At 38.3% G+C, this 26,153-nt stretch overlaps 1 protein-coding gene across 3 annotated transcripts in view; it reads right to left on the bottom strand.

Annotated features, from left to right (window-relative positions):
* The window catches only part of ANO10 (anoctamin 10), a 131,797-nt gene that overhangs the window by 30,960 nt on the left and 74,684 nt on the right, over positions 1 to 26,153 (bottom strand). For all 3 annotated transcript variants that reach the window (XR_012763737.1, XM_075418935.1, XM_075418934.1), the window contains exon 12: positions 11,643 to 11,759. Coding sequence is in view for 2 of the 3 variants with exons in the window: in XM_075418935.1 (XP_075275050.1) it covers positions 11,643 to 11,759 (117 nt within the window). In the remaining variant the exon portion in view is untranslated. The remainder of the gene's footprint in view (positions 1 to 11,642; positions 11,760 to 26,153) is intronic.

Genomic DNA, 26,153 nt, shown 5'->3' on the forward strand with positions numbered 1-26,153 from the left:
TTCACAGCAGGAGAAACCAGTGTTTTTACAAATGTTTCTTCTTGGTCCCCAATAATCCAGTCTTTAGCTGAGTGATGGCAAGTATTACCCGAGGTCATTCACTGAGGAGGAGGAGAAAGGAAATATGTTGTGCAGTACTCACCTACTTAACAAAGCTACATAACATCTTGTGAAAAAACAATCCTTACCAGCTGAGTTATTTTTTCTTGGCTGATACCAATGCAAAAACCAAGGCACTTTGCTCTGAAGAAAATGAGTTCTATTTGTCTTTTCTACGATAGTTACACAGTACATAATGCTTTTTTTTTTTTTCTTCTGCAAACCATGTTTGCTTATTATTTACAGCTTACAGAAAACAGTATTTGTAAAATAAAGTCAGAAAACTAAAAGTGTAAATGACAAACTCATACATTCTGGTCAACAAAAATTTTAACTCCTAACACACCGTTGTAATGGAACATCCTCATTTTGCACCAGTATTATTACACTGACACTGGCAGAATACAAAAAGCATAGGTAATATTGTACATATAGTACAACTAGCATTCTTCTTCAGTGCCAGCTGTAAGAAAGTAGAACCACTGTCTTGTTCTTGCCATTCAAGTTGGGACCTCAGTTGTGAGATATCCTCTCTTTAACCTTGTCAACAAAAATATAACACAGAAGTCGAATTAAAAAAGTAGCATTTAGCAGTAGCATGCCTAGAAACACAGTCCAACGATACAAGATAATTTGACCTAAAAAAACTAAGAGGCTTTGGGCATTAAAGCGGACTCTCAAATGTTTATCGCAGTGCAACACTTCTGCCCTCAAAGCTACCCAGTATGATGAATGTTTGCTGGAAAACATTATGCACGCAACACATTAGAGGAAAGACAGTAACTGTTAAATGCATCTACTCCAAGGAAAGCAGCTGCCTATATTCAGCTGAACTTCTAAAAAATTGCCAATTGTGACTACAGAGATGCCTTTAAGAAAATACAGGCATGCAGTAGTTACAAAGGAAAGATGTAACTCAACTGCTAGGCAGAAAGCACGGGCTGCAGAAATCTGACTGTGTGTTATGGAGGTGCTGGCCAGAACTCCCCAAGCAAAGTGTCTCCCTTGAAATGCAGGAGATCCCAAACAGCAGAAAGATTCAACCTGTCGGTATTTCTGAGCGCTCCTGTCATGAAACAAGCACTTAACCCTTCTACACATAAATGCCTCTGATAAGAAAGCCAATATAGCTAGTTACTAATGGAGTATTTACTTTATATTTACAATTAAATCAGAATTTTAGATGCACAACACAATTTTATGTGTCATATGTGAAAATAAATATATTAAGCAATATAAACCTATTCCTCATCAATGCGATATTTTCTTCTTTTAAAAAGTTAACAGTTTGGAAGATGCACTTTTGAGTGTCCCAGTCCCAAGTGATAGAAATGACCTCAGTTATTTTAAGAAACTAAACGATGTCACTTGCTGTGTCGCGGTATGACTGCTCAGTATACTTCAAAGACACAACAGGCGATGAGATCAACCACTACCAACTCCTTCATATCTCATCTAACGACAACTACCAAACTGACAATTCTCAGACTTTTCAGTTTTAGGCAGATTAAATGATTTTCCATGGAAAAGGACAGTAAAGTACACTCAGCACCTAATATCCCCCCTATGGTGGCAAGGAACAAATTACGTAAACTGATTCACGTACCATACCATAGTGGAAGACCAGAAACTGCAAGAATCTTGCCAAATTGAATTTCCCCAAATCTGGTAATCAGTCTGCCTTTCATTGTGTTAGCAAAATGTTAACCTGGCCTCCAAGAAAGAGGACTAACTCACATTATTTGGCCATCTAGACACAAACAGAGGAAAAAAGGAGCTAGCTAAAGCCCTGAAGCACATGATTTGATTATACTAATTGTCTTAAAGCAAATTTGCAAGCATCATTAACAAGCTAAAAGCAAATCAGGCTGTCATGTTTTCCACAATGCCTATTAAATAAAATTACAGAAACTCAAATTCACAGATTCCAGAAGCCAAAAGGACCTCCATGATAATTCAGCCAAATACCTCCTCTCATACGTAAAAGCTAAAGAATTTTTCCACCTAACTTGATTAGAACACATTAAGATGTCTGCAGATAATCAACCCATGTCCTTAGCACCAAGAATAATGAGTTGTAGCACTTCTTGCCGAAGGACACTGTGGACTCTAAAGCTAAAAATGGTTCAAAGGGAGACAGAACACCACCATGGAATGGAAAATCCGTGATGATTACTAAATACAGAGAAACTGCATCTGGCTTAGAAAAATCAGAGCTAAAAATGACTGGAAAGTAGGAGAGTTTTAGGAGGAAGCACACCACCTAGCTGCCATGCTTTCCCATTCTATTCTAGACATCTGTTTGTGGCTGCTGGCAGAGATGGCATACCATCTTTGATGAAAGTTTATTTTGTCCCTGATACACTCCATTTCTAATCTGGGCCAACACTCACCTCTTTTCACAGATACAGAATTGTGCCTCCTTTATGCGATGCCCAATTTCAGCCACTGGGCCACATCACACTTTTATCAAGAAGATTAAAATGTCTCCCACTATCCTTCCATGCACTAGTGAACGCATACATACCTAATAAGGCATCTCTCAACCCTTTTCCTGACCAGCTAAACAGATTGAGTCTTACAAGACTCATGTCACTAAATAATCTTCCCTATATTATGGCAGCAAAGGTTACAAACTGCTGTTTCAGACTGTCACATAACTCAAGAGAATCATTTGTACGTGTATTAAAAAGAACTGCTGATACTGGGACAAAATGCTTATAAATGTACCTATGGTAAACACAGACTTCTTCGCACACACGTATCTTAAATGTGCATTAGCCAGAAAAACTATCAGAGCTTAATCTCTGCAGACTTTCTCATCTTTATCTCCTGCATTCTAGGTATGGCAAGTTAATACTTCTTTCTGATTGATACCCCATGCTAGCCACCACTTCTAGCTAAGTGACTCAACCGAGGGTTATGGTTCTGTTGCCTGACCTGGCACGGGGAAAAAAAGGGGACTATCTCCTTTCCCCTTAACATGCAGAGGCCGTAGCTCTTCCTTTCTCAGACACCAGAAGACATCCCGCTCTGTTAACGGGATCAGAGTTTCCGCAGTCCCTCATCATTTACCAGTGTCATTTCAGTCAAGCAGTGCCCATCACTGAACAATACATCTCCATCATGATTATTGTGATTACACAATAATTAGTAAAAATAGTACTTTCCTCACTTATAATGCCTACAAAATACATAGACTAAATTTTGCTGGCACTGTCCTGCCACACATGTATATTCACTTCGGAGTTAGAGCGCCTACATCTCTACTAGTGACAGAGGTGGGCTTTTTGTTTTCACACGTTTGGCATGTTTCCTCAAGGGAAAGTCTCACATACAGTTCAGTGTGTCCCAGAAAACAAACAGTGAATTTTGTTTATTTTAATCTTTCAAAGCAAAGAGGAGAAAACCCCAAAAACCCCTCTGACAAAGTGTCACTCTGGAGGAAGCTTTCTATCTTAAAAATACGATCTTTCCTAGTCCATAAGGAGCTTCAGCTGTACCAATCAGCCCAACATCCCCATTTTGAGCTAGCTGACTTCTAGCTGTCCCTTCCAACCTATACTAGTCTACGATTCTGTGAAATCCCAAACTCATAAAGGTCATGTTTAAATGTAGTCTACATCAGTTCAGATGTTGGTAAAGGGTAAAATTATTTAAGCAAAGTTCCCTATATTATGGATACAGCAAGTCTTAGAAAATGGGTGTTGACACACAACACGTATCTGCTAATTATCTATGAACAAGTGGGTAGTGCCTACTCTGATACAATAGAGGTACCTATGTCATCAGACACCATTACTTTTCAGCTAACACAGATGAACATATGTAGAGTCTGCAGACGCGTTCTGATGCACTGGAGTTAAAACAAATAAAACCACCTTTGTTGGACTAAGCTGCTTCACATCCATCTGTTCACTTGGAAGGTTTTCCTCAGCACAAATTTCACTACCTTGAAATTTGTGCATTAGCTCAAATTTTGAGAATCAGCAAAAGAGAGCAAGTGGACAAAACCGAGCTGCCAAATAACATGCACAAATTACAAGAATGTAATTGAAATACGAATTGATAACTTGTTCTAGAAAATTATGAGTGGCAGAAAAACCCCAAGCCAAAACCCAAATGCTGCTATATGCTGTCCAGCTTGTGGGACCTCAGTGGCTCCTAGGGGACAGTAATTCAACTGAGCCAACCACTTGCACCACCTGCCAGGCAGGTGTCCCCAGTAGGACACCTCAAGAGCCAGCGGCATTCAAAGCCTGAAACCACCTGCAACACAGTCCTCCTCTGTCTAGCTCTGGAAAAGAAAGAGCAACAATTCCACCCATCCAATAGCTATTTAAAATGTGATAGGCACGTAGAAGTCCACAGCTGCTTGCAACAAATACTACTTGTTTTATCACCAAGCTCTATTCAGTTCTATAAAGAAAGTTTCATTATCAAATTATGGAAAGTGTAATCTTTTGGGATTGTTTGCTTTGAAAGGATTTCTAATGAGACAAGAGATTTCATTTTTTCTCTTGCTCTAGTCCTTCACCTTCTCAGTAACAGCTGCAACCATCACTTCAAAGTCTGTAACTACAGACACACGAATGTCCCGTTGAAAGCTGGTTACCAGAGTTCTTGAAAACAAATCTCACTGTACACTTTGCTCTCATTTATATGGGAAGTGGAATAGCCTCTTCCCTTGTATTCAAACCAGTTCACGTACAATTGGGATCCCCTCTGGGTTCTGACACTATGAAAGCCTGATGTAGCTGCAGTATTCTTACAGTAGGAACATTTTTAACCTAGTTTTCATCCTATCCCCTTACTCCATGTTTTCTCATTGAGATCATATCTTGTCAGCTACCACCACATCATACCCATATCTATTTAAAAGTTTATATTTATACCTTTAGCTCTCAGGGGTCCCATATTTAATAGCTTAACTTATCTGCAAACCAGGCAGACTTGTGGTCATCTCGCCTTCAGTGAGTCACAAATGGGGACACAAAAGTCACCTTCCCAAACGAATGGGGGTTTGGTTTTACTTTTTTTCTTGAAGGATCATAATTTATTTTGGTTTTGCTAATACTTTTATACTGAAAGTCATTTTCAGAAACAAACTCTGGAGAAAGGTCCAGCATTAAGGAATTAATGTTTAAAATACACTTGCAAAACTATGTCTGAACACAATCTGTTCTGCTATGACTGGGTGCAAATCTTTCTATGCTTAAGAAAGTCTTATGAAAATATCATTAATTTTACTTGCATTATAACCCTGTTGCTACCAAATACAAGCAAATGTTACATTAAGATACACCTGAAAGCATTCTGACTATTCACTAGTGAAAAACTGCATTTGCAAAGTCAAATTAACCGGTCTGGACTCTTAAAAAAAACCCTACAGTAAACAAAAATAAGTAATGATTCTATTTTAACATCACCTGTGAGTTATGTCTGATTACAAAAAATAGTAGAGCCTACCAAAAAAATTCAGCCACGCATTTTTGTTGAAAAAAATGAGGTCATTAAAATATTTTAATTTTTTTTTTTTTTTTTTTTTTTTTAGAAACAATACTATTTTTCAGGATTTTTTTTTTTTTGGTCAAAACACAAAGCAAGTGTTTTATTTCATCTCATTCTCTTTTAATCTAAATTCAATGTCTGAGCTCCAATTTCACCAGTCTTTCTACAGGTTGTCTTGCAAATCTTTGATTATTTGAATGAAATCTTCTAATTTCAGCTACTTGCTTTTTCTCCTGTCTGACTGCAGGCTTGTGTTTGCTCAGCATTGCCAGCAAGCATGGAACAAGCTTCTGCTTTTATTATCAGTGGCATTTTGAGGGTAGTGCTGAAGCTACAGGCAGTCCTTTTGTAAGCGCTCTAATTCTGATAATTATGGCACTGAACAAGGCAGAAATCCACTGAGTTTGTTTCAGTCTCACAAAAATTGTCTTCAGTTCCCATTTCTCAAGATAAATAGGCAGGATGTTAAGAACTAACAACTCATGCTCTCCCAATGTTAACAGTTAAAGAGATGCCATTCTCTTCCTTCCCCCGCCAAAAACGAAGGGTCATTGTGAGGCTCACTGTCAGTTCAAGCAGCTATGTTGGCCCATCACACCCATGGTCATATTCCGAGACATGTGACATGTTAGCATATAGAAAACCTCTGCAAGAACAACAGCTTGAAGAGGTGCAAGTAGCAAGCATAGACACTGCCCAGTGCAGAAGACCCTTCAGTTAGCAGCACCTCTCTGTTTTGCTCTGAGCTACAGAAAGCTGTTCTCAGAACTGGACAGGGGCCTTATGGGCCAGCACACTCCAACTCAGTGTATTCCTTCTGGAAAGGACGCGACTAGTGCTAGTGGGTACTGCTCCTAGGAGAAATGGCCAGGTCGAGCCACTGCAGTCAGAAAGCAGAAAGCTTTGCAATTATTAGAGCTGCTGCAGTGCGGTGAATTGCAACGTTAAAGCACTGAAATTACTTGAAACAGAAGGTTTTTACTGGAGAGAACAGCAACTTTTACACAGCAGAATATCTGTAGGAGGAGGGAGAAAGAATTTAAACTTTCCATATTGACTGCACCTAGGCAAACAGACTCCTGCCTCTTTCCATCACTGTCACACCGTCCCTTTCAAAAAGCAGCTATTTAATGCACTATCATGTTTAGAAGAAGCTTTTGGCCAGTGAAGACGATGCAGAGATCAGTCACAGCATTCTTCATTTCTTGCATTTCCTGGAGAGGGAACTGAGACACGAGACCCGTTTTCAGGAAATGGATGATGTTGCTGGAGAAATCCTAGCGAATGTCACACTGACTGCTGCTTTGGAAAACTTGTTATTCTGCTGGAATTCATTAAGAAGGAGCACTGGCTTACAAACACCTAGATCTCACTCTAAAGCAACTGAAGCAGTTGTTTATGGATACTCAGATTACACCACTGCTACTAAGCAATTGTATGTAGACGGTACAACCACCATGGGAGATACTGTATGAAAGAGCAAAAGGTCTTTCTCCACTTGGCCCAGGCTGAATGACTACATTGCTTTATCTCACTCTGAAAAGAAATACACCAGGGAGGATGAAGAAGGCATATTTTCATGGCTGGTGTTCAACAAGCTTGACCCTTTTCTTTACTGGCAGTTGAGGAAAGATGACAACTGTCAATCAGCTGACCAGGCCCTTTGCTCATGAGCGTGTTATCTGTCTGGAGTCTCCTTCTGGTGGAACATTTACAGATGGACACCAGATACCCAACAAATGGACACGCTTCTTCAGAAGAAGAACTGGAAGGCTTTGCTTATCAGAAGGAGAAGGCATTCCTGTTAAAAGGTACTGGCCACCGATGGCTAAACAATGAGAAAGTAAGCTAGAGCACCGGGATGACGGAATGTTTGTGGATTAGATTCCCTTGGAGGTAAGGGCTGGGGGTGGGGAGGGAACTGGGAAGGGATGCACAGAACAAAAAAAACAAAAAAAAAAAAGGAAAAAAAATGCTCCGCATCTGCATTTCTGCTCCAGTTTAAGGGTATTTTTTTCCCCTGTAGTTCCTCTGAAAAAGCAAACTCTTGCACTAAAATTTATTTCTGTTTATTTGCTATCAGGGCTATGTTTATTCTGCTGAGATAGTGAAGGAGGTGCTATAAGGAAAAACATTTTTATCCCATTTATATAATTCAGAATTTTTAATACAAAAGTACCATAAAAACCACAAGTATTTTTACATCAATAAGCTTTTGTTTTCAGAGGTAATACTGATGCTGTCTAGGTAGTTGCACTTGCACTTTGTGAAAAGATATACCGTTCCCTACTATTCAAAACTTTATTTTTCCTTGAAAAATAGCTACTAGTTATACACTATGTTGGAGTTAATACTCACTATATTTCATGCTCAGAAAATAACTGCATGAATAATTATTTTGCCCCAATTGGTCTCTTGATCGCTTTGCCTGGGTCTAGTTTCAGTGCAGAAAGAAGGTATTAATTTGATGTTTGCTTCAATCAGAAGGCGGCAATATTGGGAAGATCCCATAATATCTGAGAAAGCATGACTAATCTAGTCCACAAAATGCAAGTTATGCTGTTTAATCAGTGGTTGTCTTGTGTTTCTGGAACGCAGACCTTTCATAAGCATAGACTGCTGACCCATCTCCAACCATGAGGGCCTTTTGTCTATTCATTAAGCTTTGATCTGTCCAGAAACTAAAATGCTTATCACTGTAGCTTTCACTGTCACTGCCCCAAAAATGCTAGTGTCCTCACACTAGTTTTACAGCATTGGTCCTCACCTACACCTATGGCAATTCCTGAACCACTGAAGAATTAACTGACTGTTCCCTTGCTGCTTGCAGGCACACCTATACTTGACCTCTCTTCCTTAAAATAGGAACTAGACCAAAGAGCATGGCATGCTTCTGCACTTGCAAGGAACAGATGAAGCAGAGCACTGCAATGAAGCAAGGGGTGTCTCAACTCAGCACCTCACCCCACTTTACTAGCTAGCTGCTTCCCTCAGAAGGATCGTGGTGTTCACCAGAAGAGGGTCCATCGCTCCAGCAGCAGAGAGTACCCATTTCTAGCAGCCCAGCACCCAGGCTTCCTTCCAGGTGACAAAGAAACTGACACCACTTTAGGGAGTGTGAATGGAATTGCTCCTGCTCCTCTTCCAAAAATCTTGATCCATATTCTCTTTAGTCCTCTGTTAAAGAGTTCACATGAATTCATTCTCTGCCTCAGCCCCACCCCAAAACAGAGTCTCACCAGTCTTATAAAATTATTAAAAAAAATATGGCATTTTTCACGATACAAGAAGCTTTAACAAGCTCTAATGATGATCATTCAGCTCTATTAGGGAGCTGAGACACTGTATTCCCTAAAATCCCTTTCAAATAGACACAAGCTCAGTCTTCACATGGATTTGAATACAGAATAGTTACAGTCCCACTGCACCAGGTTAAAAAGCAATTAGCTCAGCATTAATGAAAATGTAAAGGTGCTCACTCTATCTGAAGCTAAGAATCCCAAACATAATCAATACAACTGTTCAAAACAGCTGTATTAGGAAATTTTCTCTCCATGCACTATATACAGAGCCTAATAATCTATTTTGACATCTTAGAGGTTTACAATCTGATAGTGTTAATATTCTTCTAATAGCTACATCACAAGACAACAGTATTTTAAAAGCTCATATGGTAAAACACAACAGCAAGCATGTCTGGATAGCATCAAGAGATGAATGTGATGCACACTTGCACAAAAGTATATAAACCAGCTTCTCCGTAACATGATCACACAACACATTTGCCCCAGGCTTCTATGTCTGGATTTTTAAACATTTTTAAACATTTTTGGGGAGATTTTGTTGCTGTTTTTTTCTTGAAAGTAAGATATACAGCATAAATTACCATGATGACTCTCATTAACAAGACGAAGAACTAGAATATGCGCTTCGAAAATAAATGCTTCAGTAACTTTTTGCACTGCCACTGTATTACTTTTAAATGCAGGTATTTTTCACTTAGAAAACTAAGGCATTAGAAAAAAAGTCCAAATCTCTACATGTCTACGGGATACATAGCACAGTATCAATCAAAGCAAATCTAAAAAGGTGACAGTAGACACTTGCGTTTAAAGTACCTGCCAAGGTACCTGAAAACCAGCCAATATTCTTCCGGGACTCTGTAAGAAGCCTGAAAGTATTAGGTGAGAACCGCCAGGCTTCTGGTTCTTACTGAAATCCAGACTAATTTTTCACCACTGAAATAATGAAACAACCCTGAAGAACTGGAAATCAGGCATATATCATTGTAGGGAACGGTCAGTTACAAGGAAAAGAGATGAAGTCCTAACTACCCACATGCACACTCGTACTGAAAGAAACTCTGCATATATTCCAGCTGGCACGCTATAACCAAAGGTGACTGTATTCACTTGAGCTTAAGGTTCCAGAGAATGACCTAGTTTTGTCTGTATACAAAATAAAAGCAGAAAACGAACAACTAAAATAGAACTGTAGTCCTGTTCCTTTTAATATTAGCTAAAAAAATACATGAGAACCATGACCAGCCCCTGGTAACTGCACATTGACGTACTAGAGAAAAACAAAACAAAACTATCAGGCAGTAGATTCAACTGTAATTCAGATTTCATGTGTTATGGCTGATTATGAAAGACAGTGCTGACCTCCACAGCGATGTTCTAGTATCACAGAAAACTGTGGGTTATTGACTAGAAAAGGCAGTGTATTGTTTACAGGCTGAGTTTGTCCAGAATTAAGAGATCATTTTGTCACATGCAGCTACGGTAGCTGTTTTGGAAAGTAACCTCCCATTATAGACAAAAAACACATCGAGGAGGTTACACATCTGCATGTGGAGCACACGAAAAGTATGTTCATGTAAAACCATGCACTGCAGTGTAAAAATATCTGAGCTAACAATAAATAGGTGAACCAGTCTCTGCAGCTTCATGCTGTGGGTTTTAGGTTTTTTTTTTCCCTGATATGTAAGCTAGCTTAGAAATCCTACCTAGCACAGTACAGTCAGAAACTCCTAAAGAACACTGCCATTGCAAAACCAGCTCTGTAGAATCACTGCATCCTACTGAAGCTAATCCCATATGATTCTTCATCTCTTGTGATCTCCACCACTCTCTGGAGAATCATTTGTTAAAACAGAAATTTTCAGTAGAAAAATCTAGTTCCTTATTTTCCTAAATTGCTTTGGAATGCTTGTTAAGAATATTGTAAAATATAACTTACTTATGCAATAAAACTCGAATATTGTATGGACAGTAAAATAAGGCAACATTACCATTCCCTCATACATACTTAGTTCTCAACACACTTATTTCAAACATGTTCAGCCTGTTTACAATTTCCATTTACATTAGAGCCAAGTTAACTGTTTATTTGTGATGATATTTCAGCAACCAAAGAAATCCTAGTGCTGCAACAACAAACACCTCCAGGGTATGAAAGGAGTTTTCATAGCACCCAGTGTCCTTTAAAAGTGACAAGGTAAACACAGTATGTTTGCACACACAAGGACAAGAGACATCACAAATTGCTACAGTATTAGGCCATACAGGAATTTCAAGTTGTCTGAAAAAGACCGTTTTCCTGTTGTTGACTCATATACATTGGTGGGTTGAAAGGACAGATGAATCTGTGAAAAGTTCCAGCTCTCTGCTCCACTTCTTAAGCAGTGATGGATTAACAGAAAATGAAACAGTATCTGAAATGCCACAGTTTACTGCCCAGTATGTAAAGTAAACCAGCGCTGGTTTCTATTTATTTAATAGACTGTGCTGTACACTGTACTACCAGTGACTGTTCCACACCCTGCTCAGGCACACCAGCTCCGCCACCACAACCCGCGGGGCAGAGGTGGAACAGTGTTAGGTAGCTAATCTTAATACAATGTAAACAGCGATTTCAAAACCCCGGGATTTATGTATTAATCCACCTAAAACAAAAGCAGAATCTCCCTAGTTTACCTTTCCTTCAGGCCACCAACGCTTTTCACTGTTCTACATGCCAGTTGCTCTTACCTGTTGTTTGAGAGCCTCTAGAGATTCAAATTCCAATTTGGCCAGTTTTATCTGGATATCTCTTGGTTTATCCGGAATTACAAATGCCATGATAAACTTTATTGCTAGTAGCAAGTGCTGGAAAAAAGTGAAAAGAAAAATGTTGTTCTATAGAGTTTGAAGCATGAAGAGAACAGCATAATATTATTTCCAAATTTTAGTAATAGAGGTATAAACAATTATTTATTGTGACATGTACAAAACAGGTAGAATACTATAACCACATTAAGCCTCAGCTACTTCATATTTTTTCTATTTACAGTCATTCATAATTTGAATACAAACACACATAGTTTGGCTTATTTCCATAATAATCATATTTTCACTATGTACTATAAATTTCTAATGCAAACTTGTATTTGTGATTCCAGATAAAATAATAGCTTTTAAAACATATTACTGATGCATAGAAATTGAATTATGGCACCAAACACATGCAGTTTCATAGTGAAATTTTTACATATATATTACACACACGTATTAATATAATTATACATCATTAGACGCAAATATAACACACCTATGTGCATACATATATCTACGTATGTCATGATACAAATGAAACAAGCACATTATAAAGAATATGAACACACAGAGAATTTCTGCATTAGAGAAGTTATTAAAACCCAAAAGCACTCCTGAGAAAGCACGAGAAGAGAACAAAACCAAATAAAATACTGTCTTTAAAGAAGAGGCACATTCATGAACAGAAACTTTCCAGGAAATGGAGAAACACTGCACATATAAGATGCCAAATTAGCTATGATTTATCACAAAATATTATAATCTTAAGAGAAAACAAGCATGAAGTTCTGTTGAACTTTGTTACTGACCCATCTTTAAATTTCACTTCAACATGCACCATTCCCCTTATCTCACCAAGTGCCAAACTGTCAAGTCAGTTGTTTTGTTTCTTCTTTTATGTCAACTACAAATATTATCTAAACAAGAATCATTAAATCTTATTTCATCAATGGCTGAGCTAACAGTATACTGTATGTTGGCAAGCAGGAGCTTCCTCCTAGCTGACAAAACCCTGACCAATATGAGGGAGCACTTACATACACATGCTTAAGCTCCACTGACGTGATGATACTCATGGACATGATTAAATTTAGATTGTGTGTCCAAGATACTTAGCATATTTCCCTTATTTTTTGATAAAATGGGACAGATCAGTGCTTCTTTCTGAAAGACATTTTGCTGAACTTAATCATCTTGATGCACTTGAGCACATGAATAACAGTAACAGACCAAAAATCCCTGAGATTCTGGAAGTACATGAGCAAGAAGCTAGCAAAAACACCACAGAGTTCACAGGAGTGGTCATGAAACTCTAAATAAGCCAGTTCAAATAAATAAGAGTTAAAGTAAGAAATCAGGTAAGAGCAACAAGTAAGAGAACAACAAAAAAAAGCCATATATGAAGTTATTTTTTAAAATGTATTACAGAAAAATAGTTAGTAGGTCTAGGAAACAAACTGTTAGTGCAAGGAATAATATTTTATTTAAAGAGGCGAAAGGAAGGCTGAAAATTAATGCAATGCTAATACCTCATCAATGAAAACGTGAACACAGATTAAGAGGTTAATGAAGCAATTAGCATGTCTACTGTGTAAAGCAATACGTAATACCACAATTTTTTAAAAAAAATTATGTCAACAGTAAAACATTCTCCCACCCATAAAAATTTTGACACTTAAGTTAGTAGAGTCTGCTACTAAGGAACTTTTCTTGAAAAAAAAAAAAAGCAAACAATGTTGGTTTATGCTGGAAATACATAACAATGAAGCATGTCTCAGAGCTAGCTTGAAGGAATCTCTGAAACGGAAAAAGGAAAAATGTTGGAAGACAATAACAAAAAAATAAGATAAACAACACTCGTACGCAGAATAGCGTCATAAGGAATCACAGGTTTAAGGGGAACAACTAACCCACAGATAAATCTTAGTTTGGAAACAGGAAAATAAGGACATCAATTTTGGAGTAACTCAAAACTGGATAACAGGATTAGGGTAAAATCATACACTTACAGCAAATGACTGACAGAACTAGTGGAAACTGAGGGATCTGGACAGAGATATTCATCTGAATGCAGCTTCTAGCCCAAAGTCATTTGGACTGGGGTTCATCTCAGTTTGTTAAACTAAAGAAAAAAACTGCATTTTTTCATCATATTAAAGAGCAAGAATCAAATTTTGGAACTGTAATTGTTCAGCTACTGCCTCTCAAAAAGCCTTGAAAACATAAGCTGAGCCAGTAACTTTATACAGCCTTCAAAGTAGCTCCAAATCCAAACAATTTTTAAGAAAATAAATCAAAATTATTTCAGGGAAATGTAAATAATACTATGGAGGACAGAGACTCAGTTTTTCCCATTTTTGATGGTGTGAGGAAGGAATAGAAGAGACATCTAGGGAAATGAGAAATAAAACCAACAAAAATGCTGCAGTCAATCCTGGTAAACACTGTATTTTAAAAAATAGATTTAAAAGGGCAATGTGTTTTAACTACTTTACTATCTGAAGAGTTTTACTGCTGTAGCAACTAACCAGAGCCCAACAGTATTCCAGAGATGGGTTTTTTGGCAATAGGCTACATGTTACCCACATGTATTGAGAAATGCCTTAGACAGAAACTAGGTGTTTGTCAGAAAACAAGTCAGTTTTGATGCTAGCACAACTCACAGCCTGTAAACACACGGATACAGTCTTAAACACTAAGGCAGAACCTCTGATTCAGAAAGCCTTCAAGCCAGAGGGCTCGAAAGCTGGAGTACAGATGAGGAAAGTCACTACTTTGCTTGCCCTACTGCCACCCTCTTTCCTAGGCATCCACTATGGGCCGCTGTAAAAAAAGATGACTGGGTTCAGCAGACCTTTGGTTTACCCCTCAGAACGGCTTTTTAATGTTCTTTTTCCTTCCAATCAAAACAAAGCTTTATCAGTCATAAAGTACTCAGAACTGCGTGGGATGTCCCTGTGAGAAAGGCTGTGACCTCGGAAAACACATTGGATTTAACAGACTGCAAATTTAGTTCAACTTCACCTCATAACTCCCAGTGAACCTGAAAAAAAACATCAGATCAACAGGCACCCTTGAATAACTTCTCCAGCTGCTCCTATTTGCAAATTAATAAAATTGTGAAGGTAACTGGCAGAAATTATGAATGCAGGTCACATGACTCATGAAGCCTCTTTAACAGAAAATATACCTAATTTTATTGACACTTTATATCATGTGTTGGAATTGCCATTTGACTAAGGAAATGTAAGTAAAAAGTAGGGAGGTTAATAGTTCTGTTCATTATATCATTCATATTCCATACTGATTTCTTAATCTTGTTTTAGTAAAATTTCTGAAAGTCAGATCCACAAAAAGGAGACATCTACCTTTGAAAAAGAAATGCAGTATAAGTCATAAGAATAGACAGCAAAATTATCTTTCATAGTATAAAGTTACATAAACACTAGTACAAATACATTATAAAAAGAAAATACAGAAGTTTACCCAAATTTGCTACAGAACTAGTGCAAATGTATTTGTCCAATACCAAAATTTCTTTATAGAGCTGGTTTTGCTTTTTTTACTTTTTTGTTCTTCTTAAATTGGGTTACAAACCCAACCATTATTTTTAACTGCAACCAAAAAGCGGTGGTGTTTCCAAGAACATGCCCTTCATGATTACAAGAGGACTATTTCACTGCGAGCAAAAACCAGGATCACATTCACACAAGCTGTAAGCTCTCCTGTGCCAACAGCAAAGTCCCTCCTATTTTGCAATCTGCCAAGCGGGCAGAGAGAGAAACAGCAATGAGTCTCTCCCCCTTGATAAATGCAGTGCCATCAAACTCTTTGTGGTCTTGTGCCAGGTGCTTGGAGAGCCAGAAAGAACTATTCTGTTCTGCAAAGCCACTGACAAGAGTAAAGGCAGCAGCTGTGTTTTGCAGCAGTGGGTCCCCAACCTCGTCTCTTCTAAAACAGAAAATGCAAATTAGGGTTAAATTCCTGGAATTCTGAACAGCTAATTTGATTTCTATAGTGGTTGTACTGCAGCAATTCCTGTCAAAATCTACTCAACTGGAGAGAAAAAAAAATAAAAAAAGAACAGAAGCAGGAGCTGTGCTGCTGGTTAGCTGATAAAGTGCATGCCAAACGTGGAGAGACTGTAATAAAAGTTTGTACCAAAAGCCTGTTTTAGGATCTAATATTTATGAAAACTTTAAATAAAATCAGAAATTTGAATCTAGTCCAGCCTAGAACGTGTACTTGCTATGAAACAAGATGATGAGTGGTTACCATCTCTGCGTAGGTACGGAACCCTACACAGAGCCAACACCTGAGAACGGCACATCACTTTGAACCCGTTCTCTACTGGTATATGCAAAATGCCTCTGCAAATGTAAAGGCAGGCATGACTGCAAGATCACGGTGCTGTCAGAGCAGAAGGCAGGGTGATCGTTAGATTCTTTGCCAGGACTCTGGATCACAGTATTCTGACATTAAACTAAGCTACAATCAAACAGTAAGGACAGACCAAAAGAAAAAAAAAAAATTCTGGTTCTCTGGGGCAACAGTTTTTAGCTTTCAGGGTCTTGCATCTTTCTGAGAGTAAAAAGTAGGCAGGAGGAAAGTGAAAAATAATTCTGTCCAGGAAGCAATACCGGCAAAGAAAAATTTTCATAAAGCTCAGGAAGTTCAATTAAATTAAACTGTCTTTAATAGACAGCGATAAAATAAATTTATGAGCAAATATTTCTGTGATACACATAAAAATAAGGCAAAACCAAACTTTCCTTCCCACTTTTAGGCTGGCTTCATTACAGAGTCTTGCTAATGGAGCAGAACCATCACAGCTGAGAGACTTTAAAAAGGGCCTTACTTCTGCTACTCTTGATAAATGCTGCTTTTAAAACCTCATATGCCATATATTATGGAATTTTTGTAAAATGGGAATGGAATCCGCCTTAGTAAAAACCTCTGATATTCCTTTCAAAATTTCATTTTATCCAGAGACATGTCCAGAATCCTGGGGAGAGGAAAGGAATGATAAAAACCCCAAACTTATTTCATGTTGGTCCTATTTCCAAGCTCCTCACATCTCCAGTTCAGCTTGAGACTGTCTTCTGTTCCCACAGACACACGCATGCACACACTTAAGAGTCCAGATGCCTGCCACCATCTGCATGCTCCATCTACCCCACTTATCCTCAAACCAGCACAACCCATCTCTCCCTCATTTCAGCCAGAATAAGCTTTCTCCTCACAGCCTCCTTTCTTTTCTCCTTTTCCTTCCTCCTTACAGCCTCAAGTTGCGTCAGGGGAAGTTTAGATTGGATATTGGGAAAAATTTCTTTACCGAAAGAGTGGTATTGGCACAGGCTGCCCAGGGAGGTGGTGGAGTCCCCATCCCTGGAGGTGTTCAAAAAACGTACAGATATGGTACTTCAGGACGTCGTTTAGTAGGCATGGTGGTGATGGGTTGATGGCTGGACTTGATGATCTTAGAAGTCTTTTCCAACCTTAATGATTCTATGATTCTACGATTCTACGATTCATCCCTGCCAAAACTCCAGGAAAACACTAGGACTGAAGTGCTTACTGCCTTCCCGCCCCAGATTCAATGCCTCTTGCCATTCCAGCACAGTGAAGTCCATCTTGGATCTCAACTGGAATATGCTAAATACAGGTGAAACACTCCTGGACTTAGACCTTGCTGTGCTCCTTTAAGTCTCTACAAAGCACATAAACCAAAGCTGTTTCAGAAACTTGTATCTTTGCCAAGTTTGGGCAGTTTGCTCATAGGAGCATCATAAAGCACTCTTTAGGTCAGAGTAAGCCTTCTGTCTACCTTCACATTGCTACTTCAGAGCACAGATACAATGCATTTCCTCAACACAACAGTAATCTTATTTTTATATGTTTATAATATTCTATATTTATATTATTTTTCTTTTATATATTTTCTCCTTTATTAAAAGGAGGATGGCATTTACGTAAAAATGCAAAAACTCAAAACTCCAAATTGAAAAAACCCACCCAGCCGGGAGAGTTTCTGTCTGCCCCATTAAAACATGGTTGAGAGAGATGCAACTAAACAAAAGCTTCTTACAAAACATGTCAGAAAGCGTAAGCAGAGACAGCGTTATCTGGTCTATTTATAACTTGTAACAGAACGTCCGTTTCTTCCTCTTAGATGATGAAAACACATGTGAGCACACACACAAACCCGCACAGGCTGCCCACGGAAAACTGGGCGCTACATTTCTGACAGAACATCTCACAGACCATCAGAAGGGTAAGAGCAGATCATCAATACCCCACTGACCGCACCAGCACATTCGTGAAATCTAGCCCGCTCAACAGGCTATTTAAGCTTATGTTTAGTTTTAAGTAGCTCTATAAGTATAATTATGTTCAGAAAAACATTTAAGCTCAGGCTTAAGAGCAGACTGAAAAATAATGTCCAGGCCATTTGCTGAATCTGGGTCTTAAAATTCAACGGCTGAATCACAATACGTATTTTCTTTTCCTGGGGATGATAGCATGTGACATACTAAATTCACCTGTCTGAAGAAATGAATGCCAGCTTGCGCAGAGTCCCCTTACATTTACATTTCTGAAATGGTTTTAATTAGTGCAGAAATCCTGGTTCTGTATTTTTATTACCAATCCACTATAAAACCTCACAAGTAGAAATCTACACTGAAAAAGACACCAGGCATTAATATGCAGTTTTGAGGCACACTTCAATCACAGAAAAACGTCTCAAGCTACAGCATGAGAACCAGGGTTTGTTTTGCTACTGTAACGCACACTTCAGCAGCACTGACACACCCTGTTTTCCAGCTAAGTCTTGGCCTTACACCTCATGACCACTGAATCGGCTTCTTTCAGAAGTAAATTTATTTTAAAAACTACAATTGCTTCATATAACTATCACTACTGAAAACAAGCCAACTTCAGACCAGCGCTCCTGAGGAAGAGCCTCACAGATAAAACAGCATAGCAGACTAAAGAAGTCAAGCTAATCTCCAAGGAAGCAGATTCTCTGCTCATGTTTCCAGGAAGTAACTGCTAAAGCCATGCGTTCAGCAAAGCAACAAAAAAAAAACCCCACAAACAAAAAAAAGGTAAAATATTGCAAACATTATCTCCTAGTGATGGGAGTTGGTCTCTTCTGCCCTTACATATTTTTCTAGTCTCCTGCTGTTTTCAAAAAAGCTCTGCAAGACCAGTTGGAAAGCAAGCACAGCAAGCCAGTCCTACTTCTGAAACCTAGTCCTGCTCTTGGAAAGCCTCACTACTACAAATGTAAGTCATCAGGGACAATCTGTGAAATAAAGAAATATTCTACCAATGCATATGCTAATAAACTTGAAAGCACAGGTAATCTGATCAATTGCACAGTCATGACAACTTTTTTGTCTTTCTAGTAATTTTTTTTTAAAACAAATTTTCTAATTATTTATAGATTATTTCTTACTAATGTTTAAACCACAGCTGTCATACGTCATATTCAGTCACGAATGAACTGACACTATCTAGCTTTAATAGTCTTTTTGAAAAGATTTAGATGCCCAACTGTTCTCCATAATTTTCACTGACAATAACAATTTAGATGTGAGGCAGCCCAGAAATCTATAGAAATTTTTTCACAAACTTATCTGATGCTGCAAAAAAACCACTAGTTCTTTATATCTCATCATTTACATATCTGTTCAAGCCTTTTACACTGGAACTTTTAAGCCTACTTTCAGGCTACTTTTTCAAGACGGAAGTATGAAAAAAAGAGGGGCAAGGGCTGGTGAAGTAGGGTGTTTTATTTACATACCCAAGCAACACTTTCCCCTCTCTCCAGGCAAATTGCCATTTTTGTGTCTATCACTAGAAATTATACGTTCAGCAAGTTCTAGAAACACCTGCTGAAAGAAAAAATTCAAAATAAAAGAACTTATGATATCAGTCTTGTGCACAGACTTCCGACTGCAGCTTGGGAAAAAACAATTACCCTAATAATCTTGTCTTATAAACACAACATATTCTGTAACCCAAAATATTTTATGATACAGCACACTTGCAAAACTGTCTCTGTAAAAGTCTTTGTAAAACTATGACATACCCAAAGGAGCATTTCAGAACTGTCGCAAGACATGATCTTTCTCACATTTGTTTCACCCTGTAGTCAATTCAAAAGACATGAAAAAAGCACTGTAGGTGTACATTTGTCTTGGAGCTTCTAAGTATTTGCTAATGGTTCATTTTGCAGTAACCCAACAGCCTTGAAAGCAGCATGATAATGCACCCATCCCTCTGTTACCATTCGATAATCCTGAAATGGTTTGGCACAACCCTTATCTCAATTTATGGGTAGCGTTAATAGGAACTGGGGTAACAGTTGCCAAAAGCCAAATTAGCTAATGCTGAATGTAATGAACAGCAGAGCTTTGACCACGCTCTGAAATAAATTCCAGGTGAAAAGTGGAAAGAAGGATGCCCATGGAATTAAAACTGACAGTATGATTAATACCAAGCCACGTGAAGTACCTCTTAGCTGATTGCTAACATTACATATTGGCTCCCATTCTGACAGGTATAGTTTATTGTCAAAACGCCCTAATGTACCACCACATCAAGGAAGGAAAGAAAAAGTTTGCTATTTTGTATTAATCTACAAAACTTATACTTCTTTCCACCTTAAGCTATACATTTTTCTCTATAAAAAACAATGCAACTAAATTACAGCACATGTCATTGTGGTTATGCATTGTAGGGAATTCTGTTTTTCACAACTCAGAAATTCCTCCTCCGTTACACGACTGGATGACCTGGGATTAGTGAGGAGATACGAAGCACTGTTTCTGCCAGGGGTTTGAAACTACTCTAAGTCAGTCCAGTGCTAAACAGAAATTTTCACTTACTGTAGGCATCACAGGTTTTGAGAAGTCTTTGTTCCTGCTTCAACCAAACCTCATTTGTCCTAGTCCAAGCCAAAGTGGACAGGTATAAAACTCCCAGTTGAGTTTTGGACAGACTCAGCAAAGATACCAAAATGTACGCATACATAAGTGAAACCACTACACTTTAATGAGCCTTACAGATGGTTTTCCCAAAACTGTATGTTGGTTCTGGAGACTGTGAGACAATTAGACTTGTCAGTCTGCCATTTTTCTTCAGTTTATACTAGGAGAAGGTAATGTTGCGTCTATATTAGAATTTAAACTATTTTAAGCACTGAAACTGATGTTTTTGCCTGTCACCTTGACAGGAAGTAACACATAGAGTAACCAAGGTTTACTTTTAAGAGCAAAGTCTCAGCCAGTTATTCTTCAAAGATGATATACACCTAAGTTTTTACCTTTAACCATGAATAAGAAGTTCTCCAACTGGATGCAACACGTTGTATTTACAGATATTTGCTTATTTTTTCTCACAACTACCTGGCTTTACATACAACTGTCTTATGATGCTTTCAAAGCTGATTCACAAGAACATTATTCCTACTGAAAAAGCTGTTCACCTCACAACACCAAGGTAAGAACTGCATCTGAATAAACACACTGAAAATGAAACATAGTATTTCACCACACTGCAAATGCATCTTCATTGAATTGTTCAAAATTTTAGTGTAATGCACAGCTTTATTCTGTGTATTCATCCTATTGTAAGTGGCATACTGCAAGTAAATTGTGTAGGACATGGCACATTTTTTATTCTAGGCCAAAAGGTGAATCATGCAATGCTAAATAATGAACAAAACGTCACAGCCATGACTCATCAGAGAAAAATAATGGTATTGCAATATATCACACTGTAAGCTGCAGATTAATTGTTGACTCTATTCCTGTGCAACTTTAATCAAAACAAGTTAACTGAAATGGGTACAATAAAACTAGCTAATCTGAAACAATTCTGTAGGGAAAAACTAAATTAACAACTTTCATACTGGAAACTCATCACCTGTATTTTTCCTGTAAAAACTAGAGGGTTTTTTTCATCAGAACTATGCAAAGTCAAATAATTCTTTGCTTTTCGATAAAGGTCAGAAGAAAAGCTTTCCATTCAGCTGGAATATTTTAATTAAACATTGCAGCAGGTGTTTGGATATGCTGCCAACTCCTGAAAAGCTTGCATAAAAACTGTATTTTTAAAAAAAAGAAAAAAAAAACCAAAACCTGTATATTCTCAAGCCGTCTTTATCTGTTTCTTCTGTGAATGGGTATTCACAAAATTGCATACAATTTTCTCTGTTTTGGAACACCAGTACCTGCCCTTGCTACGACCGAGTTCTTCCATCAGAGCTTTTGGAAGCTAGCCATGCAGTTCTCACATCAACTTTCATGGCCACAGCAGATCTCTGCAACAGAGCACAGCCCAGAGTTTAGCCTTAGCTGCTGACCTGTTTCAACTTGTTGGGAACATAACTGGTCTGCTCAAACTGGCAAAAAGAGAATCTTTGACTGTGGACCAAATTCAATTTTGAGACAAAATACTGCAGTTGATGCACATACCTTTGTAGGTCATATGCATGCAATCGAGTTTTTAGCAGTAACACACCTCCCAGCTTTAGCTCTCCATGCACTGACATAAAAGCAGCCTATGCAATGATTCCAGATTTGCTTAAGTTCTTAAGGAACACAAAGCCCATCAAAAGGTCCAGAGTCCAGAAGAGAGGTGGGAGGAAACAGAGTAGAAGAGAGGAAGAATAAGCTGTCTTCTCCACACCAGCAGTAAGTGACAGGTACCAAGTCTTTCTGTCAGCTGTGAGTCAGAAAGTGAATCCCAACATAAAGACCAGCAAGCAATAACTCTCCTGTACACTGGGATACACACAGCTGCACCAGTGCAGTAGTGGTCTTCAAAACGAGACTCCCATCAGCATAATCCAATGATTACAGCTTGACAAATTCAGTGGGCATCTGGGACATCTCAAAAATCATCAAGTCTGAATCAGGAAGAGGTTCTCAACCGAATTCTGATGCATGAAGAGAAAGGAATACCAGCAAAAATTATAATACAGCAACAAAGACTGTTATTCATTTTGTGTTTTCTGAGACTTCGCAGTTCGGCCTTTGGAACTACAGGTAGAACAGAAAACCATCAGTTTAATCTCACCAGCGTAACAGCTTTGGCAACATGCAGTGAGCACAACTTCTTATGTCCCTACAAATAGCAAGGCTGAAAGAAAAAAAAAATAGCACTATTCACAGATTCAATTAGAATTGTAAGACCATTTGGGAGTCAACTTGCAGCAAGGGCTCAGCATCACTTTGTTGCTATGAAACATTATCACATAGGAATAATCAGACATAAAAACCTGCAGCTGACTCACTCTCTGGCTGAAATTGTCTCAGCTGAGAAGGCCACTTTCAATTTGAAATTAATCAAGTAGCAATTCTGAACATGGCGCTGAAAGATGCCTCAAGCATCTCAAATGGGCAATGCTGACATGTCAGACAAGATCTCGGACCAGTGACAAAATCTGAACAGGTCCTCAAGTAACTATAATGTAACATGCAAGCAGACAGGTGGGAAGCTGAGACTTTTCACCCATGAATCTCAACAGAGCTGACCAGTGCTATCACGGGAATCTGAAAAGTCCAAGGACTTAAGGAAGAAATCATCTGTACCTGTGACTGGTCTGCTACTCATAAAAAGAAGGGGTAACATGGTACCAAAAATGACTGTGTCTCAGCTTCAAAACTCATTTTGTGAATGAAGGAAGCCTGTGAAGAGGCATTAGCCTCACTACAGGGATAACTTCTAGCAGTAGTGGTTTGGCCCTGCTGTGAACCAGGAGGATGGCATTACAGAAGTATGCACCCTGCAGACCTTGAGGCTTCAACCGGTCCTGGGTCTGCACAGATAGACTGATGAAAAGCAAACATTTATTTCCTGAATCTGTGGACCATTTGTATTCATTCATTTTCCTCATGATCAGACTGAAAAGCGATTCTCTCTCTTCTTTGAGTTAAGGAAATGCTGGAAATTTAAGTATTCTACAGTCCCTTTCCTTCAGCTTCTAGATGAAGCAAAAAAGGCACTTCTTTTTGTGCTAAATGTGGGTAAGAAGAGTTCTTCAGGAAAAACAAGAGAAGCATACAGAGAAAGACGAAAGGATGCAAATGTACAGGACTGAGCAAGCCTGACACACCAGGGCCAGGCTGTTGCTGCAGACAGAGCATGCCTTGGCATCAGCTGCGATACACCAGACTGTCAGCATCATTGCCCTGAACAGCAACGCCAACCTGCTCACCATCCCCAAGAGCTGCTCCCTCCAAAAGCGACGAGACGACTCCAAGGGTGCAGAGGAAGATGCTGATCTTTAAAAACAGGCAGTCCTGATAAACCAATGTTATTTCTGTCTTAAGAAGATACCCATTTATAAAAGTGAGATTACTGAAGATCATAGCCCTTCAAATCTTGTATCTGAACACAGACTCCCTCAACAGTCACGCCAATTTTAACCAGAAACAAACTAATAGCAGAGTGAACAGGCAAAACATGAACAAAATTTTTAGGGTTCAAAACGTTACTTTGCTGCGACCTTGGCTTTTCCCCTTAGAAGTCCTTTAAGGGCTGTTACTTGAGAGAAGAAATTCCTACAAGCTCTTGGCCCAGATTTTATCTTTTTCTTTTTTTATATCCTTGACCAAGCGTTCTCTGATAATCCAAACACACACATCCTTATGTATAATATTCCCCACATACTCAAAAAGGTAAAAAAAAAAAATACACATTGGGAGAACTTATTCTGGAATGTTTGAGGGATCTGTCAATATTTGAAATTGTGTGGGTTTCTGTGACATAACAATTAAAGGATTATCTTCTAACATAGTAAATTGTCACACAAAAATCCTAAAAGGTTAAAATCATGTCAGATAACAGGCTCATAAAATCAGTTTTGCTGCTTCACACTCTTTTCCTAACATCTCATCTAACATTTTTACTAGAAGAAATATCAGTTTGTCTCAAACATAGGAAAATTTTCTCAAACAGCATTCAAAAGTAAGACCTTCCAGCATGACATAAAAGTATTATGAGAAAAAAATTGAGTATATTTTTCCTTCAACCCAGAAGAACTTTACCTTTCTTTGGTAATACTGAATGGTTCTGGGTTAGACAAGACAACTTTGCTGTATACAGCAATTTAAAATCCATTTCTATGATGAATCATTTTAGCATCACAAATACCTAGCTCTCTCAAGCCAGAAACAACGTCTTCGCTAGTCAGCAGACATACAGGGTGAAATTACATTGTTTTTCTCACTTACAATGAGAACAAGCATATTACCCTGTCACCTCAAACCTGAAAAGCATCCACATCCTTTTCAAAATTATGCCAAACATAAACTAGAGAGGTACCAAACACTGAGCTGCTTCTGGTTTTATCCATGCAGGCAACGATTTTTTTTTATTGCCCACCTGATCTTTTAAAATCAGTTACAATGTCACAAACACTGTACCACTAAACACATTACACATCTATATCACTGTTATTTTATCCTGGTTCAGGTTTTTAGAAATTTGGAGGTTTTCCATTGCTGTTTTGTGGGGAAGGGACTTTGTTCTAAGCAACTGCATCTTTCCATGTTACATTTACTTGTTTTTGTCTAACTTCTCTCACACAGACAAAAAGGGTTAGTTAATAAGGTTCAAAACAAAAGCATTTGGGGACCACTGACATTCAAGATTCTTCTGAAGATGTAAGCCAGTCTTTAGCATCATTATTTTTCCAAGATGAACACTTAGACTTTGAAATGAGGTAAATTGTGAGAGTTTCTTTGACAACTTGGGTTGCCTGAAGCGAATACAAAACACGCTTTAGAATTCTAAAATAGAATTTCTAAAGGAAGGAATATCATTACAGAAAGGTTTACTTAATTTTACTGCTGTGAAACCAAGGGAGATACAACAGAGGTTAGTTTTACAACACAAACAAGATCCGGTGGCATTGATCAGAGACATGCTTTGTTACCCTGTTCTGTCAGGGGTTTGATTCCTTGATCTTATTAAAGACGTGCTTGGCTGTTAGTAGGGGTAATCTGTCTGACAATGCTTTGCTTTTGAGGGACACAAATTTCATTTATCCGTGGTTGGGTTAAAAGTTCACTTCTCTCTTTCTTTCCCTTCTTTTTATTCCCCACCATGACAGCAATTTTATCTTCACATGCTCTATTCAATTTTTTTGTCCTTTCTTTACTTTTTTAAAGCTGAAATTAAAATAAAGGTCAGCTGTATATATTTAAGTTCTCCTTCATACTTACAGAATATTGTCAAACTTGTTATCTCTAGGTGAACCTGCTGCTGCACAGTAAAACTAGTCTTTTGGGCACTGTCAGCAATGGGATATGCTTAACAGAGTGAATTACTGGGCTTCTCTGATGAATCTGGAACTTGCACAGTCAGTTCTCAGCATATTGCCTTTAAAAATGCACTCTAACGACTTTTGTTGTGGACCAAAGCTCCTAA

Source organism: Opisthocomus hoazin, chromosome 4 (assembly GCF_030867145.1).
Source record: "Opisthocomus hoazin isolate bOpiHoa1 chromosome 4, bOpiHoa1.hap1, whole genome shotgun sequence".
NCBI lineage: Eukaryota > Metazoa > Chordata > Aves > Opisthocomiformes > Opisthocomidae > Opisthocomus > Opisthocomus hoazin.